Source organism: Microcaecilia unicolor, chromosome 5 (assembly GCF_901765095.1).
Source record: "Microcaecilia unicolor chromosome 5, aMicUni1.1, whole genome shotgun sequence".
NCBI lineage: Eukaryota > Metazoa > Chordata > Amphibia > Gymnophiona > Siphonopidae > Microcaecilia > Microcaecilia unicolor.
The window spans coordinates 113,565,925-113,581,558 of NC_044035.1; the positions used below are offsets into that span (position 1 = coordinate 113,565,925).

At 41.7% G+C, this 15,634-nt stretch overlaps 1 protein-coding gene across 4 annotated transcripts in view; it reads left to right on the forward strand.

Annotated features, from left to right (window-relative positions):
- The window catches only part of ADK (adenosine kinase), a 656,244-nt gene that overhangs the window by 93,493 nt on the left and 547,117 nt on the right, over positions 1-15,634 (forward strand). For all 4 annotated transcript variants that reach the window (XM_030203209.1, XM_030203211.1, XM_030203212.1 and 1 more), the window contains exon 2: positions 13,441-13,515. In XM_030203209.1, coding sequence (XP_030059069.1) covers positions 13,441-13,515 — 75 coding nt within the window. The remainder of the gene's footprint in view (positions 1-13,440; positions 13,516-15,634) is intronic.

Below are 15,634 nucleotides of genomic sequence, written 5' to 3' on the forward strand. Positions count from 1 at the left end.
GATCATACACTGGATCACTCTTCTAGTAAGATATTTACAAATGGTTAGTTTACCCAAAACTGTGATTATTTTAACCCTTATTTTTAAAAGGCAAAATGTGGGTATGAGCCTACCAATGAGTTAGCTAAAGCTAGAAGGCTGGCACTATGCCTCAAAGTTGTTAGAAGCAAATGTAGTTCTACTACTACTTAACATTTCTAAAGCGCTACTAGGGTTACGCAGCGCTGTACAATTTAACATAAAAGGACAGGCCCTGCTCAAAGAGCTTACAATCTAAAGGACAAGTGAGTAGTCAGTTCGATAGGGGCAGTCCAATAGTTCTGTATCTGGAATTTTACCCTTCTCAATCAGGTTTTAGGTGTTCTTACAGCACTGAAACTCTATTAGCAGCTGCAGTGCAGGGTATTAAAATCTTTTGGTAAGGGCAAAATATACTTGCTGAACTAGATTTGTCACCCACATTTAGTATTTGATATTCTAGATCACAACTAGCTGCTATTCATGGTTAAATGAAAAATAAAGATCTGATGCTGTTTTGAATCTGTTTAAAGAATGTCAAAGTTTAAGATGAAGATGGGTGCATATATTTCTCTCTTGGTAAAGGTTTTGCTTTGATAATTGGCTCAGAATTCACCAGTTCTGTTTAAGCAACTGTATTGATTTAATACCTACAGTAAATCCAATTATATGCCATTTGAATCTGTGGTGAAGGTCTTGTAGTTTCATCATTAAAGCTAAATCCAAAATGATCCCTAAAGTTACTATTGTAAAAAAAATTTCTATCATAAACTACATCAATTAAGAGAGTAAAATAACTTCTATGAAGAGAATTTTAGAATCATGTTGAAAGCTCTTAGGTTAACCTATTTGGATTATTGGAATCTTAATTTTGCAATATCAGTTAAATTAAAATCAAGATTAGTTAACAAAATACAGCTGCAAAACTTATATTCATGAGCCTTAAATATGTTAGAGCTTGCCTGTTGTGTTACAAATTACATTGGTTGCCACTAAGGCAAGAATTATTTCAACTGGTTGGCTCCTGAATGCTGTCAGTATTTCTGATATTAAAAGAATGCTGAGTTCTGGAGGTGAATTTCCATTGTTTAGTACTATATATACGTATAAAAAATTTCAATCCAAAAGAATATTTGGAAGCTTTTTTTCTTATCATGTGGTATTAGACTAGAATAGTCTACTTATTGAACTGAGGGAAATGGAATTCCAATTGGAATTTTCCCTTAAATTCAAATCTATTTTTATTCACTGACGCTGCTTCTTCTGATAGGTGAGTTATGATCTCAGTAGTGCATGCACTTGCCCATTAAACTGCTGTACAAGGATATTGCTATTTTTCTTCTTTTCACTTCCTTACTGTATCTTAGCAATTATATTTGTCTCTTACTGTATCTTAGTAATTATATTTGTCTCCCTCATCACTTTATACTGAGTATTGTAATCTTGACTCCCTCATTTTATTGACATGATTGTAACCTAGGCCCTGTTGTGTGTGGTTTTTTTTTCTGTTCTGTTCCTCAGAAGTATCTATTTTATAGAAAACTCAGATTTTTATTGCAGTATGTTAAATAAAACTTTAATGTTTAAATATTACATTTATTTTATTATTGTGTTTACTTAAATTTGTTTTTCTTAGATTAGAAACATATTTACGATGCAATTTATTTTGACTGTTGATATTTTTGACTTCCATTTAAATTGTGCTTCTTCTGTTCTAGTTTTTTTTTTTTTTAATTTATAACCATTTAAATTTTTACAAGTGATAAAACAACTTGCCGGAAATACAGAGAAAGTAATATATAGGAATTATTTCAGTCAGGTAATTCTATTCTCTTCCTTAGACCACTAAATAGGGAGAGTGAAACAAGACAAGGAGATCAATTAAACAGTAAACAGAAAAAACAACAACGTGGTATTAATCTGATTATCCCCAGATATTACTCATCTAATTCATTATTCCACATTGATCATCTGGTTGGCTTCTTCAAGACCAATACGGTGTATAGTCAAATAATTTCATTGAAAACATACTTATTGTCCAATATTAGTTAGAAATAATACATCTGATTACATTCTTTCTCTTTTAAAAACCAGAAGTTATTTAGCAATACATATACTTAAGTCTCTAATTCAAATCCCACAGATTAAAGTAATCCCAGTTTTCACAGGCTTCACTCCTTTTAAAGTAATAATTGAGGCAATATTTCTGAGGAAAACTTTAGGAGTCATACCCGGAACTCTGGGGAAAAACAATCATCTCGATATTAATCTATATAAATAAAATCCCCCCTCAGACGTTCTGAAGCTCACTCCATCTGTCCTGAACTCCTGTCCTCCTGGTAGGTTAGGCTATTCGGACTACTCACCCTCAGATTCAGCCACGCCCATCTGGGCCGTAGGCCACGCCCCATCTGCACATAAAACGCACCCTCAACGTTCTAAAGCACACTGAGGCTTCAACAGTTTGTATGTTCGAAGCTCTGTAACCATTTTTAACCACACTACATCTCTGCCGCGCCCTGACCTATCAGAGAAGGGAGGAGTGTCACAGCTGCACCGCTCTGACCTATCAAAGGGAACTGAAACAGGAAAAGGGAGGAGCGTCACACCGAATGACGGACCTATCAGAGGGAAGTCAAATAGAAGAAGGGAGGAGCGTCAGAGGCCAAGGGGACGGCCGTATCTACGTCTCATAGGTTTCCTTGCTTTCTTTTCAGTGTATTGCAGCTGTAGCCACTTAGATAAGTCTAGCAAGCCTGTCAGCTACTGAATACAGAAAGCAAAAGATAGCATGTGGGAACTTGCTCCATTTTGTTCTCTGGAATGCAGTGATTATTATACAAATGGTCTTGCTTTCATTATTTTGGTAGGGGCTGCCTTCATGACTGTCCACAGTCCCCCCCCCAGTCCTGACACCTGACGGGGGACAGGGAAGGACACTCACTGTCTCACATACGCACTCGCACACACTCATTCTCACATACACACATGCTCTCTCACAGACACACTCACACCCACTCTCTGTCACACACACACACTTGCACATTCTCACTCTCACACAGTCACTCTCACAGACACTCTCTCAAACATACACACTCCGTGCAAAACCTTGCCAGCGCCCGTTTCATTTCAGCCAGAAACGGGCCTTTTTTACTAGTCTATAATAATATTCATTTCATTATTCAAAGTTTTTGGTCTATTATCATTTTCAAAATCATAACCACTTCTTGCTCATGTAGAATCATTTGTTATTTCAATTTTTCACTCTCAAAGGGTTCAGTTAAATTGTCCATGTAACTTTCTAATAAAATTATATCTGAAACAAAATTATTTACTGCCACCGTTAGGTCCTGAGGCGCCTTCCAGATGGTATTCCATGTAACCTCCACGGGAGCCAAAAACTCCAAGATTTCTCTTAGGTGTTTAGGAGTGGTTCCGCCGATTCGGATTCTGCTGTAAACGTCCTCCGTTTCAGCATATGCCTCTAACTCACTTCTCCACTCCTTTGGACATGGTGGTTGAATAATTCGGGAGCAGTGGAGTTGTTTTTCCAGGTCCAAGAGCGTTGACGCTCCTTCACCGGCGCTAATCAAAGGACTCGCCAACCCTTTCATCTGTGGGCAGTTCGATGAGCAGCGGTCCCACACTTGCTGCTCAGGGGACAAAACGCTGGCCAAGTTGCTGAGTCAGGGTCAAGTTGCAGTTCCGGCCAAGAGGCTGAGTCCGGGTCGAGTTGCGGTTCCGGCCAAGAGGCTGAGTACGGATCGAGTTGCGGTTCCGGCCAAGAGGCTGAGTCTGGGTCGAGTTGCGGTTCCGGCCAAGAGGCTGGGTCCGGGTCGAGTTGCGGTTCTGGCCAAGATGCTGAGTCTACTCCGAACTCCCGTTTCAGCCAAGATGCTGAACCAGGTTCTGGTTCCAACCAAGATGTTGAACCCCTTCTGAGTTGCAGCTCCAGCCAAGAGGCGAGTTTCAGTCCTGATTCCAGTTCTAAGTGCAGTCCGAGTCCCAGCCCCGGGGACCCAGAGTGGTTCTCGAGTCCACTCTGGGTCCCAGTCCAGCTACCCATGGTCATGTTTTGAAGCTACTTCGTAGATTTCACCATTGTTATCCATGAAGACCTGAAATTCCTTTGGAGATCTGGAGCTCCCGTCGGGTCACGGGAGCCATGAGGGGGAGGTACTGTCACGATTGTGGTCGTGACCCCTCTCAGACTTACCTTATTTCTGGGGGTCAGCTTCTGAGCTGACTTCTGTCTGTCCTTCCTGAATTAGCTCTGTCTCTGTATGCTGGCTGCTCCCAGCATGGTTCTAATTGCTTCACTATACTGTACCTGTGTGTGTTGCCTGAGTTAGCTCTGTCTCTGTGTGCTGGCTGCTTCCAGCGTGGCTCTAATTACTCCACTATACTGCACCTGTGTGTGTTGAGCCTCTCTGTGCTTCAGTATGCTTTCTGCCTGAGTCTTGTAGCTGTATCATCATCAGTCAGGCCCTTGATAAGGAAGTGGTGTTCTTGCATTCAGGGCCTTTGCAAACACCAAAGGTCCAGGTCAGTGTTGGTGCAGTGAGCACCTCTGCCTTGTCTTGCTTCATAGGTTATGTTCCTAGTTTGTATTCCTTGGTTGTTTGTATCTGGAATCCTATTCTGTTGGCTCCCTTTCCTTCCTGCCTGTGTAACCCTGAACCCCTTGTGCAGTTAGCACTGCAGCCCTGTTTTTGTCTAGGTGCCTATGGGCACTTCTGAATTCTGCTGTTGGTTTCCTTTCCCTCCTGTCTGTGAACCTTGAACCCCTTGTGCAGTTAGCACTTCTACCTTGCTTTTTGTCTGGGTGCCAGTGGGCACTGCTGTATCCTGGTTCCCTGTTTCCTTGGGCTTCTGCCCCACCCTGGTTAGTCAAGCTTGTCTTAAAGTCCTTCTCCCTGTATAGTATCTGTATTTCCTCTGGGGCTGGTTGGCTTCAGCTTCAGTACCCCTCCTGCTTGTGTCTGCCCTGTTTGCTTTGTTTCCTTCCAGTCCGGTCTGTTTGGAAATCCTGTATCCTGATTCCTATCCTGAACCCTGTTGTGGTCTGGCTTGTTTAGTGTTCCTCCTAGTGTGAGTTCTCTGGTGTTCCTGCCTGCGAGTTCCAGTACCAGTTTTCCTCCCAGTCCTGCCGGCTGCCTGCACCCAGGGACTCAACCCCTGGGGAACGGCGGCTATGTGTAGGTGAAGCCTAGGTCCTGTCCGGTGCGTTCCAGTCCGGTGCATACCTGTCCTGTGCGTTCCAGTCCAGTGTGTTCGTCCATGTGTTCCGGCTCGCTTGTCTGCGTCAGCAGTCCTTGCCGGTGTGCTAGCCCAGTGTTGGTTGGTGGATTTTGCCTGCTGCTGACGCTCCTCGTCAGCAGCCCAAGGGCTCACGATTGCTTCAGAGTCCACGTCCACGTGCTCCGAACCTGAGCACCTGACAGATTGCAAAGGCCATGAGCCCGGCAAAATCACCCTCCCAGCTGGGTGCCGTCATTGTTCTTGATCTGTCCATGACACTTCATAGGTATCGTGGTAAACTTTTGTCTCATCCAGTTTTGAAGAAAACCCCTGAAGCGGCAGCTGAAAGAAAATGTGTCCGGCTGCTCGGGATCGTTGAAAACCCAGTTTCGGACATTGACCCTTTTATCGTGCTCTCTGAATATCACCGCAACCTTGTCGTCTTGAATCCAGCTTTGTGGGATACTCCTGAAGCTATCGCTGAAAGGAGACGTCTTGGGAATTCCACGTTCTGGGCCCAGTCCCGTCCCAGCGCCGCGTCCAGCCAAGCCTCTGAGTCCAGTTCGAGCGGCGCGTCCAGCCAAGCCTCCGAGTCCAGTCCAAGTGGTGCTGTCAACCGAGCATCCAATTCCAGTCCAAGTGGCGCTACCATTCAAGCCTCAGAGTCCAGTCCGAGGGACGCTTCTGACCGAGCCTCCGATTCCAGTCCGAGTGGGGCTTCTAACCGAGTCTCCAATTCCAGTTCAAGTGGCACTTCCACTCAAGCCTCCAAACCCAGTCCGAGGGACACTTTTGACCGAGTCTCCGAACCCAGTCCGAGGGATGCTTCTGACTGAGCCTCCGATTCCAGTCTGAGTGGGGCTTCTAACCGAGTCTTCGATTCCAGTTCAAGTGGCACTTCCACTCAAGCCTCGGAGTTCAGTCCGAGGGACGCTTCTGCCCAAGCCTCCGAGTCCAGTTCCGAGTGGCGCTGTCAACTGAGCCTCCTAGTACCAGTTTGGATCCCAGTTCCAACCCAATTTTTGACCTGAATCTACTTATGACGCTCCATGATTACCATGTTACACTTTTGTCTGATCCAGCCCTGAAGAATACTCCTGAAGCTGCAGAGGAGAGGAAGCGTGTCTCTTGGCTGGGGTTCTTAGAAAACCCAGTTTCTGCTATTGATCCCTCTACCAAGCTGTTCTTTTACCGCTTCCAACTCCTCTCGGATCCAGCCCTGCGGGATACTCCTGTGACCCAAGCTGAAAGAAGGTGGCTTAATAGTCCCGGACCAAGTGCCAGTCCCAACCGTGATGCTGAGTCTACACCGAGTGCTGAGGCCAGCCGAGATGCTGAGTCCACTCCAAGTTCCAGTGCCAGCCAAGATGCTGAGTCTGGATCGAGTTGTAGTTCTGGCCAAGAGGCTGAGTCCGGGTCAAGAGGCTGAGTCCGGATCGAGTTGCAGTTCCAGCCAAGATGCTGAGTCCGGATCGAGTTGCAGTTCCGGCCAAGATGCTGAGTCCGCATCGAGTTGCTGAAACTCAAGCGAGACCATGACTCTGGTCACATCTTATTAGCTTCTGCAGATCTGGTTCCCTTTTCTGGAGTTATCCTGTGAAGAACCATGGAGATTGGATTGTTCTCTGACCCTCATCCCGCAGAATGCGGAATCTCTTCTGCATCCTAGCCTTCTCTGGCCCTCATAGCCTGAATGTTAAGAGCCTAGAATTTGCTTCCTTTGGTCTTTCACAGGGTGTCCCCTGGGTCTTGCTGGCTTCCAGGAAAGATTCCATTAAGAGATGTTACTCTTTTAAATGGAGGAGTTTGCCGTCTGGTGTAAGGGCAAGTCCCTTTATCCTGCTTCCTGCCCTACACAGACCCTGCTGGAATACCTTCTACACCTATCCGATTCTGGTCTCAAGACAACTCTGTAAGGGTTCATCTCAATGTAGTTAGTGCTTATCATCAACGAGAGGTTTTCTTTTGTAAAAGCATCCTGTCAAACGTCCACCTGTGTCATGGGACATCAATGTCGTTCTCACCCAGCTGATGAGAGCCACTGAATTCCTGCCATCTGAAGTATTTGACCTGGAAGGTCATATTTTTGGTGGCTGTTACTTCAGCTTGTGGAGTCGGTGAGCTTCAGGCCCTAGTGGTGAATGCACTTTTGTACTAAGTTTCAACACAGCAGTCATCCTCCGCATGCACCCTAAGTTCCTGCCAAAAGTTTGTGTCGGAGTTCAATCTTAGCCAGTCAATTTATCTTGCTAACGTGGTTTCCCCGACCTCATGTCCCTTCCTAGCGAGAGCACCTTGCACACCTTGGACTGCAAGTGAGCATTGGCCTATTATGTGGTGTGGACAAGGCCCCACAGACAGTCTGCCCAACTTTTTGTTTCTTTTGATCCCAACAGGATGGGGGTTGCTGTTGGAGAAATACACAATCTCTAATTGGCAGATTCCATTTCTTTCACTTATACCCAGGCTGGGCTGACTCTGGAGGATCATGTCAAGACTCACATTGTCAGAGCCATGCTTGCATAGGTAGCCCACTTGTGGTCAGCCTCCATTGAAGAAATTTGCAAGGCTGCGACACTGTTTTCACTGCACACATTCACATCTCATTACTGCCTTCAGCATGATACCCAACGCAACATTTGGTTCGGGCACTCAGTTTTGCATAATCTGGGGCTTAGAATCCACCCCATAGGCCCGTTTTCTTCTGTTCTAGGCTGTACTCTCACTCAGTTTGTATATAGTTTCAGGTTAATCTGAGTTGTGTCCTCGCCGTCACGAGACTCGGTTGACAAGTGTTTGTTGTTTTCAGTGAAGATACTTATCTGTAGCAGGTATTCTCCGAGGACAACAGGCCTTATATTCTCACAAACCCTCTTGCCTCCCATTGGAGTTGGCTCTTTTTCTTTTTTTCTGCTGTAGTATTTAACTACGGTAACCATGCTGTTATGGTGGGGGGGAAGGCACTTGTGCATGCGTGGTTGAGCGTGTCTCGTCCTCCACAAAGCTCTTGTAAAGCTTGTCAAGCTCTGGACTGATCATTGCGGGACTGTGTTACTCAATTGTGGGAGTATAAGGCCTGCTATCCTTGAAGAATACCTGCTACAGGTAAGAATTTCGCTCTTCCTACCTATCCCACCAAACACTAATAAAGTTTTAATTAACCCAGACAGATCTTAAGGGTGATTATACCGTTGCTTGCAATTTGCTCAAATTATAGGCTTTCTTATTAGCATTTACTGAGGCTCTGGAACCTGCCTATAATTGCAGATATTCCCCTCTAATCCCCCCCCTACTTTTTAATCTGTGAAGTTCTGCTCTTATCAAAAATCAAGTCAAGGGGTTCAATGAGTCCTGTTCTCTAACCTCTTTAATATTCTTTGGTGCTGTTTTTTTTTTTTTTTTTAACACTCTGGCAGCATAGAATCATCCGAAAGAGAAACCAGTGCTGCTGTTTGCAGTACCCCCTGTTTTTATTTATTTGACATCTATATCCCACATTAGCCTGAAATGGACTCTTGTTCAATGTGGCTTACATGACAATTAGAACCTCCCCCCCCCTCCCCCAGGAAACATGTTCAAATCATTAACAGTGTAAAATACATTGTATGGTGCTATAACAACTTGATATGAACAGATATAATTGGAAAGAAGGTAGTGCTATGATAACTAAATTGGGTATTCTTCCAGGACTGATTAGGAAACTTTGACCTAGATAATGCATCTTGTAAAGATAGTGTTAAGATGAGCAGTACTACAGAATTTAACTGAAAATTTCAACTCATCCCTCCAGTCCGCATGAGAACTGACTGACCTGTTTGGAAGTTCTGTTATAGTCCAAGTGAAAAGTTAAAATAAAAAAAAAACACTTGCATCCTAACTATTCAACTTAAATATTGGACATCTAGGAGGCCATTTTAGTAAGGTTATATGGCATATACGTGTGTGTATATATGTGCCAGTTTTGCAGTGCTGCTTTTCACATGTAGATGTCATAAGATGTATAGATTCTAAGGGGATGTTTTCTGGGCATGGTTGGGTGGTCTAGAAAATATACTTGTATTCCCAGTTTTACATGGGAGTACATTATAAAATATTTCTCTGTTGGCTTTTTGCATCTCCACAAAAGCTTATGTAAGTTTTGTCAGACTCTGCATTTTGTCTAAGAACATACCATTTTTTTTTTTTTGGGGGGGGGGGGGGGGTGGAGTATTGTACCTATGTTCTGGTATTTTAAATGTCCTTTAAAAAAAACTGCCTTTAGGAGCTTTGCTTCTTAATTGGCCATTGTTACATATTGAATTTTGTAAGTCCCAAAATTTTACATTGCAATCTGTTCTTGTATTCTGCTACTACCCAATGAGTTCAAAGCGGATACAAACAGGAAAAACTAGATAAAACACTACCTAGGCCCATACAAAAAAAAAAAATCAAAAATTCTGTAAATGTAGATTACATCAGTTTAGAAGTGATATTCCCAAAAAAGAGAGTTTTTTTTAAATCATTTTCCTAAAAAGCATAAAATTATACTTTTTAAATTCGCTGACAGTACATTCCAAGCCTCAGCTGCCTGATAAGAGTGAATTAGAAAAGTTTCTTTGAAATCTTATCCCTTTAGCATCTGGAAAACTTAGTTGGTTCAAAGATCATAAAGAATGTTTGTGGAAGACACATGAAAAATCAAGTAAATGAATCATACTGACAGGAGATTCTTTTTTGAATCTTGAAAATCATTTAGTATAATTTAAACAATATTGTAGCCTCTTATAGGCAAGCTATGAAGCTGAACATAAAAAAGGGGTCACTATCAGATCTCCTACTTGAGTAAATCAGTCTTAACTGAGCATTCTGCACTGTCTGTAGTTTTTTGTTCGTTTTAAACTGAGCCTTGTACATCCTGTATACTATGGAATGCAGTACCAAACATCATGGAAACAATGCACGACCTAACAAACTTCCGGAAATCATTAAAAACCAACTTGTTCAAAAAGGCATACCCTAACGATCCAACTTAAACACCTGAAACCTGCAACACAACAAAACTTATACTAGAACTGGACAAAACTTAACTCTTCCTCCTTGATTACCTAATGTATTCTGTCACTCATGAACTCTTAACGCAATACCACTCTGTGTTTGTCATACTGGAATTAGCGATCACCATCACGATACTATGTAAGCCACATTGAGCCTGCAAATAGGTGGGAAAGTGTGGGCTATAAATGCAACAAATAAATAAACAATGTTGCATTAATATAGTTTAGATAAATTCAAGGCCTGCACAATTAATCCAAAATGTTCTTGTCATTTTTCTCATTATCCAGAAAAAATTTATTAGTTGATGTACATTTGTTTCTAATGTTAGATTAGTATTTTCAAGGTGGATTCCAATTTATAACTAACCTTCTCAATAACAGTGGAATTAATCTTGTCTTTTGGTCGTATCAGAAGAAATTTAATCTTATTGTTACTTTTTGTAATCTGTCTGACATCCATTTAACAATTAATGAAATAGTGTTGAACCTTAAGAACCACATTTGCTAAGCCTAAAGGGACTGGAATTATGACAGTAATGTCATCAGTGTATATAAAAATACTAAAACCTTCAGATTCAAGTAATCTCCTTAGAGAGGCCAACAGAAGGTTAAATAAAATAGGCGACAGATCCCTGCGGCAGACTACATCTTGCATATCAACCTCCAGAGAGAGAACCATCCATTTTAACTCTAACTAACTAACGAACATTTCTAACTAACGAACATTTCTAAAGCGCTACTAGGGTTACGCAGCGCTGTACAATTTAAACATAGAAGGACAGTCCCTGCTCAAAGAGCTTACAATCTAAAAGACAAGAGAACAATCTAAAGACAAGTGAACAATCTAGAGGACGAGTGAACAGTTAATCTGATAGGGTGGATAGATTGGGGCATTTTATATTATATTATATTATATTAAGATCACATGGTCAGAAAACCCTGAAACCAGCACAACACTGTTGGTCAGACCAATATTACTCAGTAGATGCAGCAGTAAAGCATGGTCCCACCAGATCAAAAGCACTTGATAAATTAAATTGTAAAACAAGTACCTATTGACTTGTAGCCAGCAAAATGTCTTGGTTCTAAAATTACTTTGAAATCTCGTTGGCAAACTATATAGAATATCAAATTTGTCCAGATGATTTTTACATATGTAGCTAGCAAAAATAGTCGTCTACTTGTATAAATGCTTGTTTCTACGTAAGTACATAAGTAATGCCACACTGGGAAAAGACCAAGGGTCAATTGAGCCCAGCATCCTGTCCACGACAGCGGCCAATCCAGGCCAAGGGCACCTCTCAAGCTTCCCAAACATTCTATACATGTTGTTCCTGGAATTGTGGATTTTTCCCCAAGTCCATTTAGTAGCGCTTTATGGACTTGTCCTTTAGGAAACCGTCTAACCCCTTTTTAAACTCATCCAAGCTAACCGCCTTCACCTCGTTCTCCGGCAACAAATTCCAGAGTTTAATTACGCGTTGGGTGAAGAAAAAGTTTCTCCGATTTGTTTTAAATTTACTACACTGTAGTTTCATCGCATGCCCCCTAGTCCTAGTATTTTTGGAAAGCGTGAACAGACGCTTCACATCCACCTGTTCCACTCCACTCATTATTTTATATACCTCTATCATGTGTCACCTCAGCTGTCTTTTCTCCAAGCTGAAAAGTCCTAGCCTCCTTAATCTTTCTTCATAGGGAAGTCGTCCCATCCCCGCTATCATTTTAGTCGCCTTTCGCTGCACCTTTTCCAATTCTACTATATCTTTCTTGAGATGCAGCGACCAGAATTGAACACAATACTCAAGGTGCGGTCGCACCATGGAGTGATATAACGGCATTATAACATTCTCACACCTGTTTTCCATACCTTTCCTAATAATACCCAACATTCTATTCGCTTTCCGAGCTGTAACAGCACACTGAGCAGAAGGTTTCAGGGTATTATCGACGACGACACCCAGATCCATTTCTTGGTCCATAACTCCTAACGTGGAACCTTGCATGACGTAGCTAAAATTCGGGTTCTTTTTTCCCCATATGCATCACCTTGCACTTGCTCACATTAAACGTTATCTGCCATCTAGCCGCCCAGTCTCAGTGTATATGTGTAGTTTTAGTTTTGTTAAATGTTTTTCTCTCTATCTATATTTCCAACCTGGGTTTCCTAAACAAAATCAGGCTTTATGTATGTTAAACCCCTCTTAAAACAACGCATTTTAAATCTTCAGTTGCATGGCTGTTCACTTTCTCAGTTAACAAGCACGATATTTAAGTTGGTTACCTCTAATGGAGGTTTTCCATGGACAGCATAAATCACCATACATTCTCATGCTCTTCTACTAGGTTGAAGCTAAATTTTAATTTCCTTAGCTTCATACTGGCTCTGGGTAGAACATGTGAGTTATGTCCATCGACCAGCAGATGGAGACAGAGATAGTAGTTCTGTGTGATTTACCTCTTGAGGCCACTGGTCTCAACTAATGAGAATTTCTTTGTTATGCCTGGAGCTGTGGTATAGCTCTGAGGGCTGTGAGCTCCTTATTCCCTTCTCCAGAATTAAGTTTCCTTTTGATATTTTTGGAAGAAGTTGGACTGAGGAAACTTGTTAAGGAATACTCAGTGGTGCTAAAGTTGTTTGTAATGGATGAATGTGACATTTGACCTAAAGTATGAACCTAAGCTTTATTGTTTTTTAAGTTGAAATACTGAGCTTTCTGAGACTGTATGGTGTCCTAAAGGGGTGAATCATGCAACCATTTTGTTCTCTGTCTCCATCTGTTGGTCAGCAGACATAACCCACATACTCTGGACTGGTCTGTAAGAACTAAAGGAAAGAAAATTACAGGTTAGACAATTTCTTCATAAGAGAGTGGGCACCAGCAGAAAGTTATGTGCACAAGCAATGAGAGCGATATTACATCGGCAACTTAATTGATTTAAACTCTATACAATAAACTCCTCTACAAATAAGCAGCTTTGTATTCCAGTCACATTTACAATATAGTAAAGCAATGAATGATATAAGAACTTGCTTTCTGATGTATTAACTATATATATATATATATATATATATATATATATATATATATATATATATATAGACTGAACTGTTTTTATCCTGACTTTTTTTTTTTTTTAATTTTAGCGAAAATACTCTCTTTGGGATGGGGAATCCCCTCCTTGATATCTGTGCGGTGGTGGACAAGGACTTTCTTGATAAGTAAGTTGTGGTATTTTCACTTGTTTCTTTGGAATTTCTTTTTATTTTAAAATTATTCAGCCAGTCTCAAAACTTTAAGGTCTAACAAATGCCTGAATAAAACATGCTTCTTACATAGGAAGGTTCTGCTCCCAATTTTTAACTATAATATCCTCTAATCTAGGGAATCAGTCAATCATTTAATGTATACAATAATGTCCATACACAGTGTAATCATTTAAATTAAATACTTAAGATCCTCAGAAATATAATTCAACCATGCAGCTTACCAAAAATCTGGTAGCTAAAAAGGGGGTGGACAAGTGGGTTCCTCCCCCCCCCTCATTCATCAGGTCCTTCATACTGCAAACCAAAGCCCTTAAACAAAGTTCCCTTCACAAAAAACTTAAGTGAATACACTGTGGAAAAGCACTAATATAACATAACTCAACGTGGCAATAATCTTTTTACACATCAAAATATCAATAGTCCTTCAAAATTAGTTCTTCACTACAGATCTTATAGGTGTTGCTGCTATAAAATCTCCAAATGAAAACATTTGAAATATGTACTTAACATTCATGCTGCTGAGTAAGACAGCTTCACAATCACAGCTCCTTGGAAAATCAAATGCTTCTTAATACTGCCTCAAACTTTCAACATTCTTCACAGCCTCCCTGAACATCCTACACCTTGGGTTTCACAATCTGCCTCGGACTCGGGTACAGCTGTTGCAGCTGAAAAAGAAAACGCATGCCACACAGCTTAGAAAACCGATGCTGCAGTGATCAAGCTTTTAACACTCCATTGCAGGAAATGACATCATCTAAACTTAATTTTCCTAATGCACAACCTAGATAGAAAAACATTGAAAACAAACTTATATAATACACTTGTTTAAATGAAACTAACATCAACTGGAAATGACAATATAATCACCTTTCTGAACATAAGTTGTTTGAAAATGACTACTGACTACTCCGTTGGTCGCTCATTGTATTCAACAGGACCATAGTTTTATTCAATTATGATGGTTTGTTATTGATCATATTTCCCCATTTGAAGCGTGGGGGGGGGGGGGGGGGGGGGGGAGATTTTTGAGGCCATACTAGCTAGGAGAGAACAGTACTGGATTTTTGAACTGAACTCTGTAGCTCCTGTGGGACTTACTGATTTCATTGCTTTGGTTTCTTTCGGGGTTGGATTGGTGGGTTTTTATTTCCATTTGCAGTTGGTTTGTTTCATTTATATAATGTTTTCAATGTTTTTTTTTGTTATAGGTTGCGCTTTATGTAAATATGTTTGGAGGATGTCATTTTCTGCCATGGAAAGTTTAAAAGCTTGATCACAGCAGTGTCTGGTTGCTATGCTGTGTGCCATTTTTGTTTTCTTTTTCAGTTGCAACAGCTGTACCAGAGTCCATGAGGCAGATTGGGAAACCTGCAGTGTCTGTTATTCAGGGAGGCTGTGAAGATTCTGTTTCCCCATTGCCCCTTGCTTTAGTTTCTGTTTGTTTTGTGATATACATGTAAATAGACACCTGATGAAAGATTGCTGTTACTTTGCTTTTGGATAGCATTTAGGTATTATGTAGATTGATCTCTGATAAGAACATAAGCATTGCCATACTGGGACAGACTGAAGGTCCATCAAGCCTAGTATCCTGTTTCAAACAATGGCCAATCCAGGTCACAAGTACCTCGCAAGATTCCAGAACAGCAAAACAGATTTTATTCTTCTTATCCTAGAATATGCAGTAGTTCCTTGTCATCAGCAGCAGATGAATCAATTACGAATGGGTTGTGTCCCCACCTACCAGCAGGGGGAGATCGAGAGCACTGAAAACCATAGTACCTCTAGGACGGCTAGCTCCATCTGCCTCTCAGTATTTCTCTATCGCCCAGCAGGGTAGGACACAGCTTGTTCAGCTCCTTGAAAGTTTCTGCTTGGGGAGGCTCCTGTGCTTGGCCAGTTGAGCTGGGGTGTTGTGGCTGGTGGTGCCCACTTTAAAGGCACATAGGTTTTCCCTTTCCATGCCTTACCCATTGTAGAAGCAGGCACATAGGTTCGCCCTTTCCTTGCCTTTCCCACTTTCCCCTTGTGGATGTAGGCATATAGGTTTGCCCTGTACCTGCCTTTC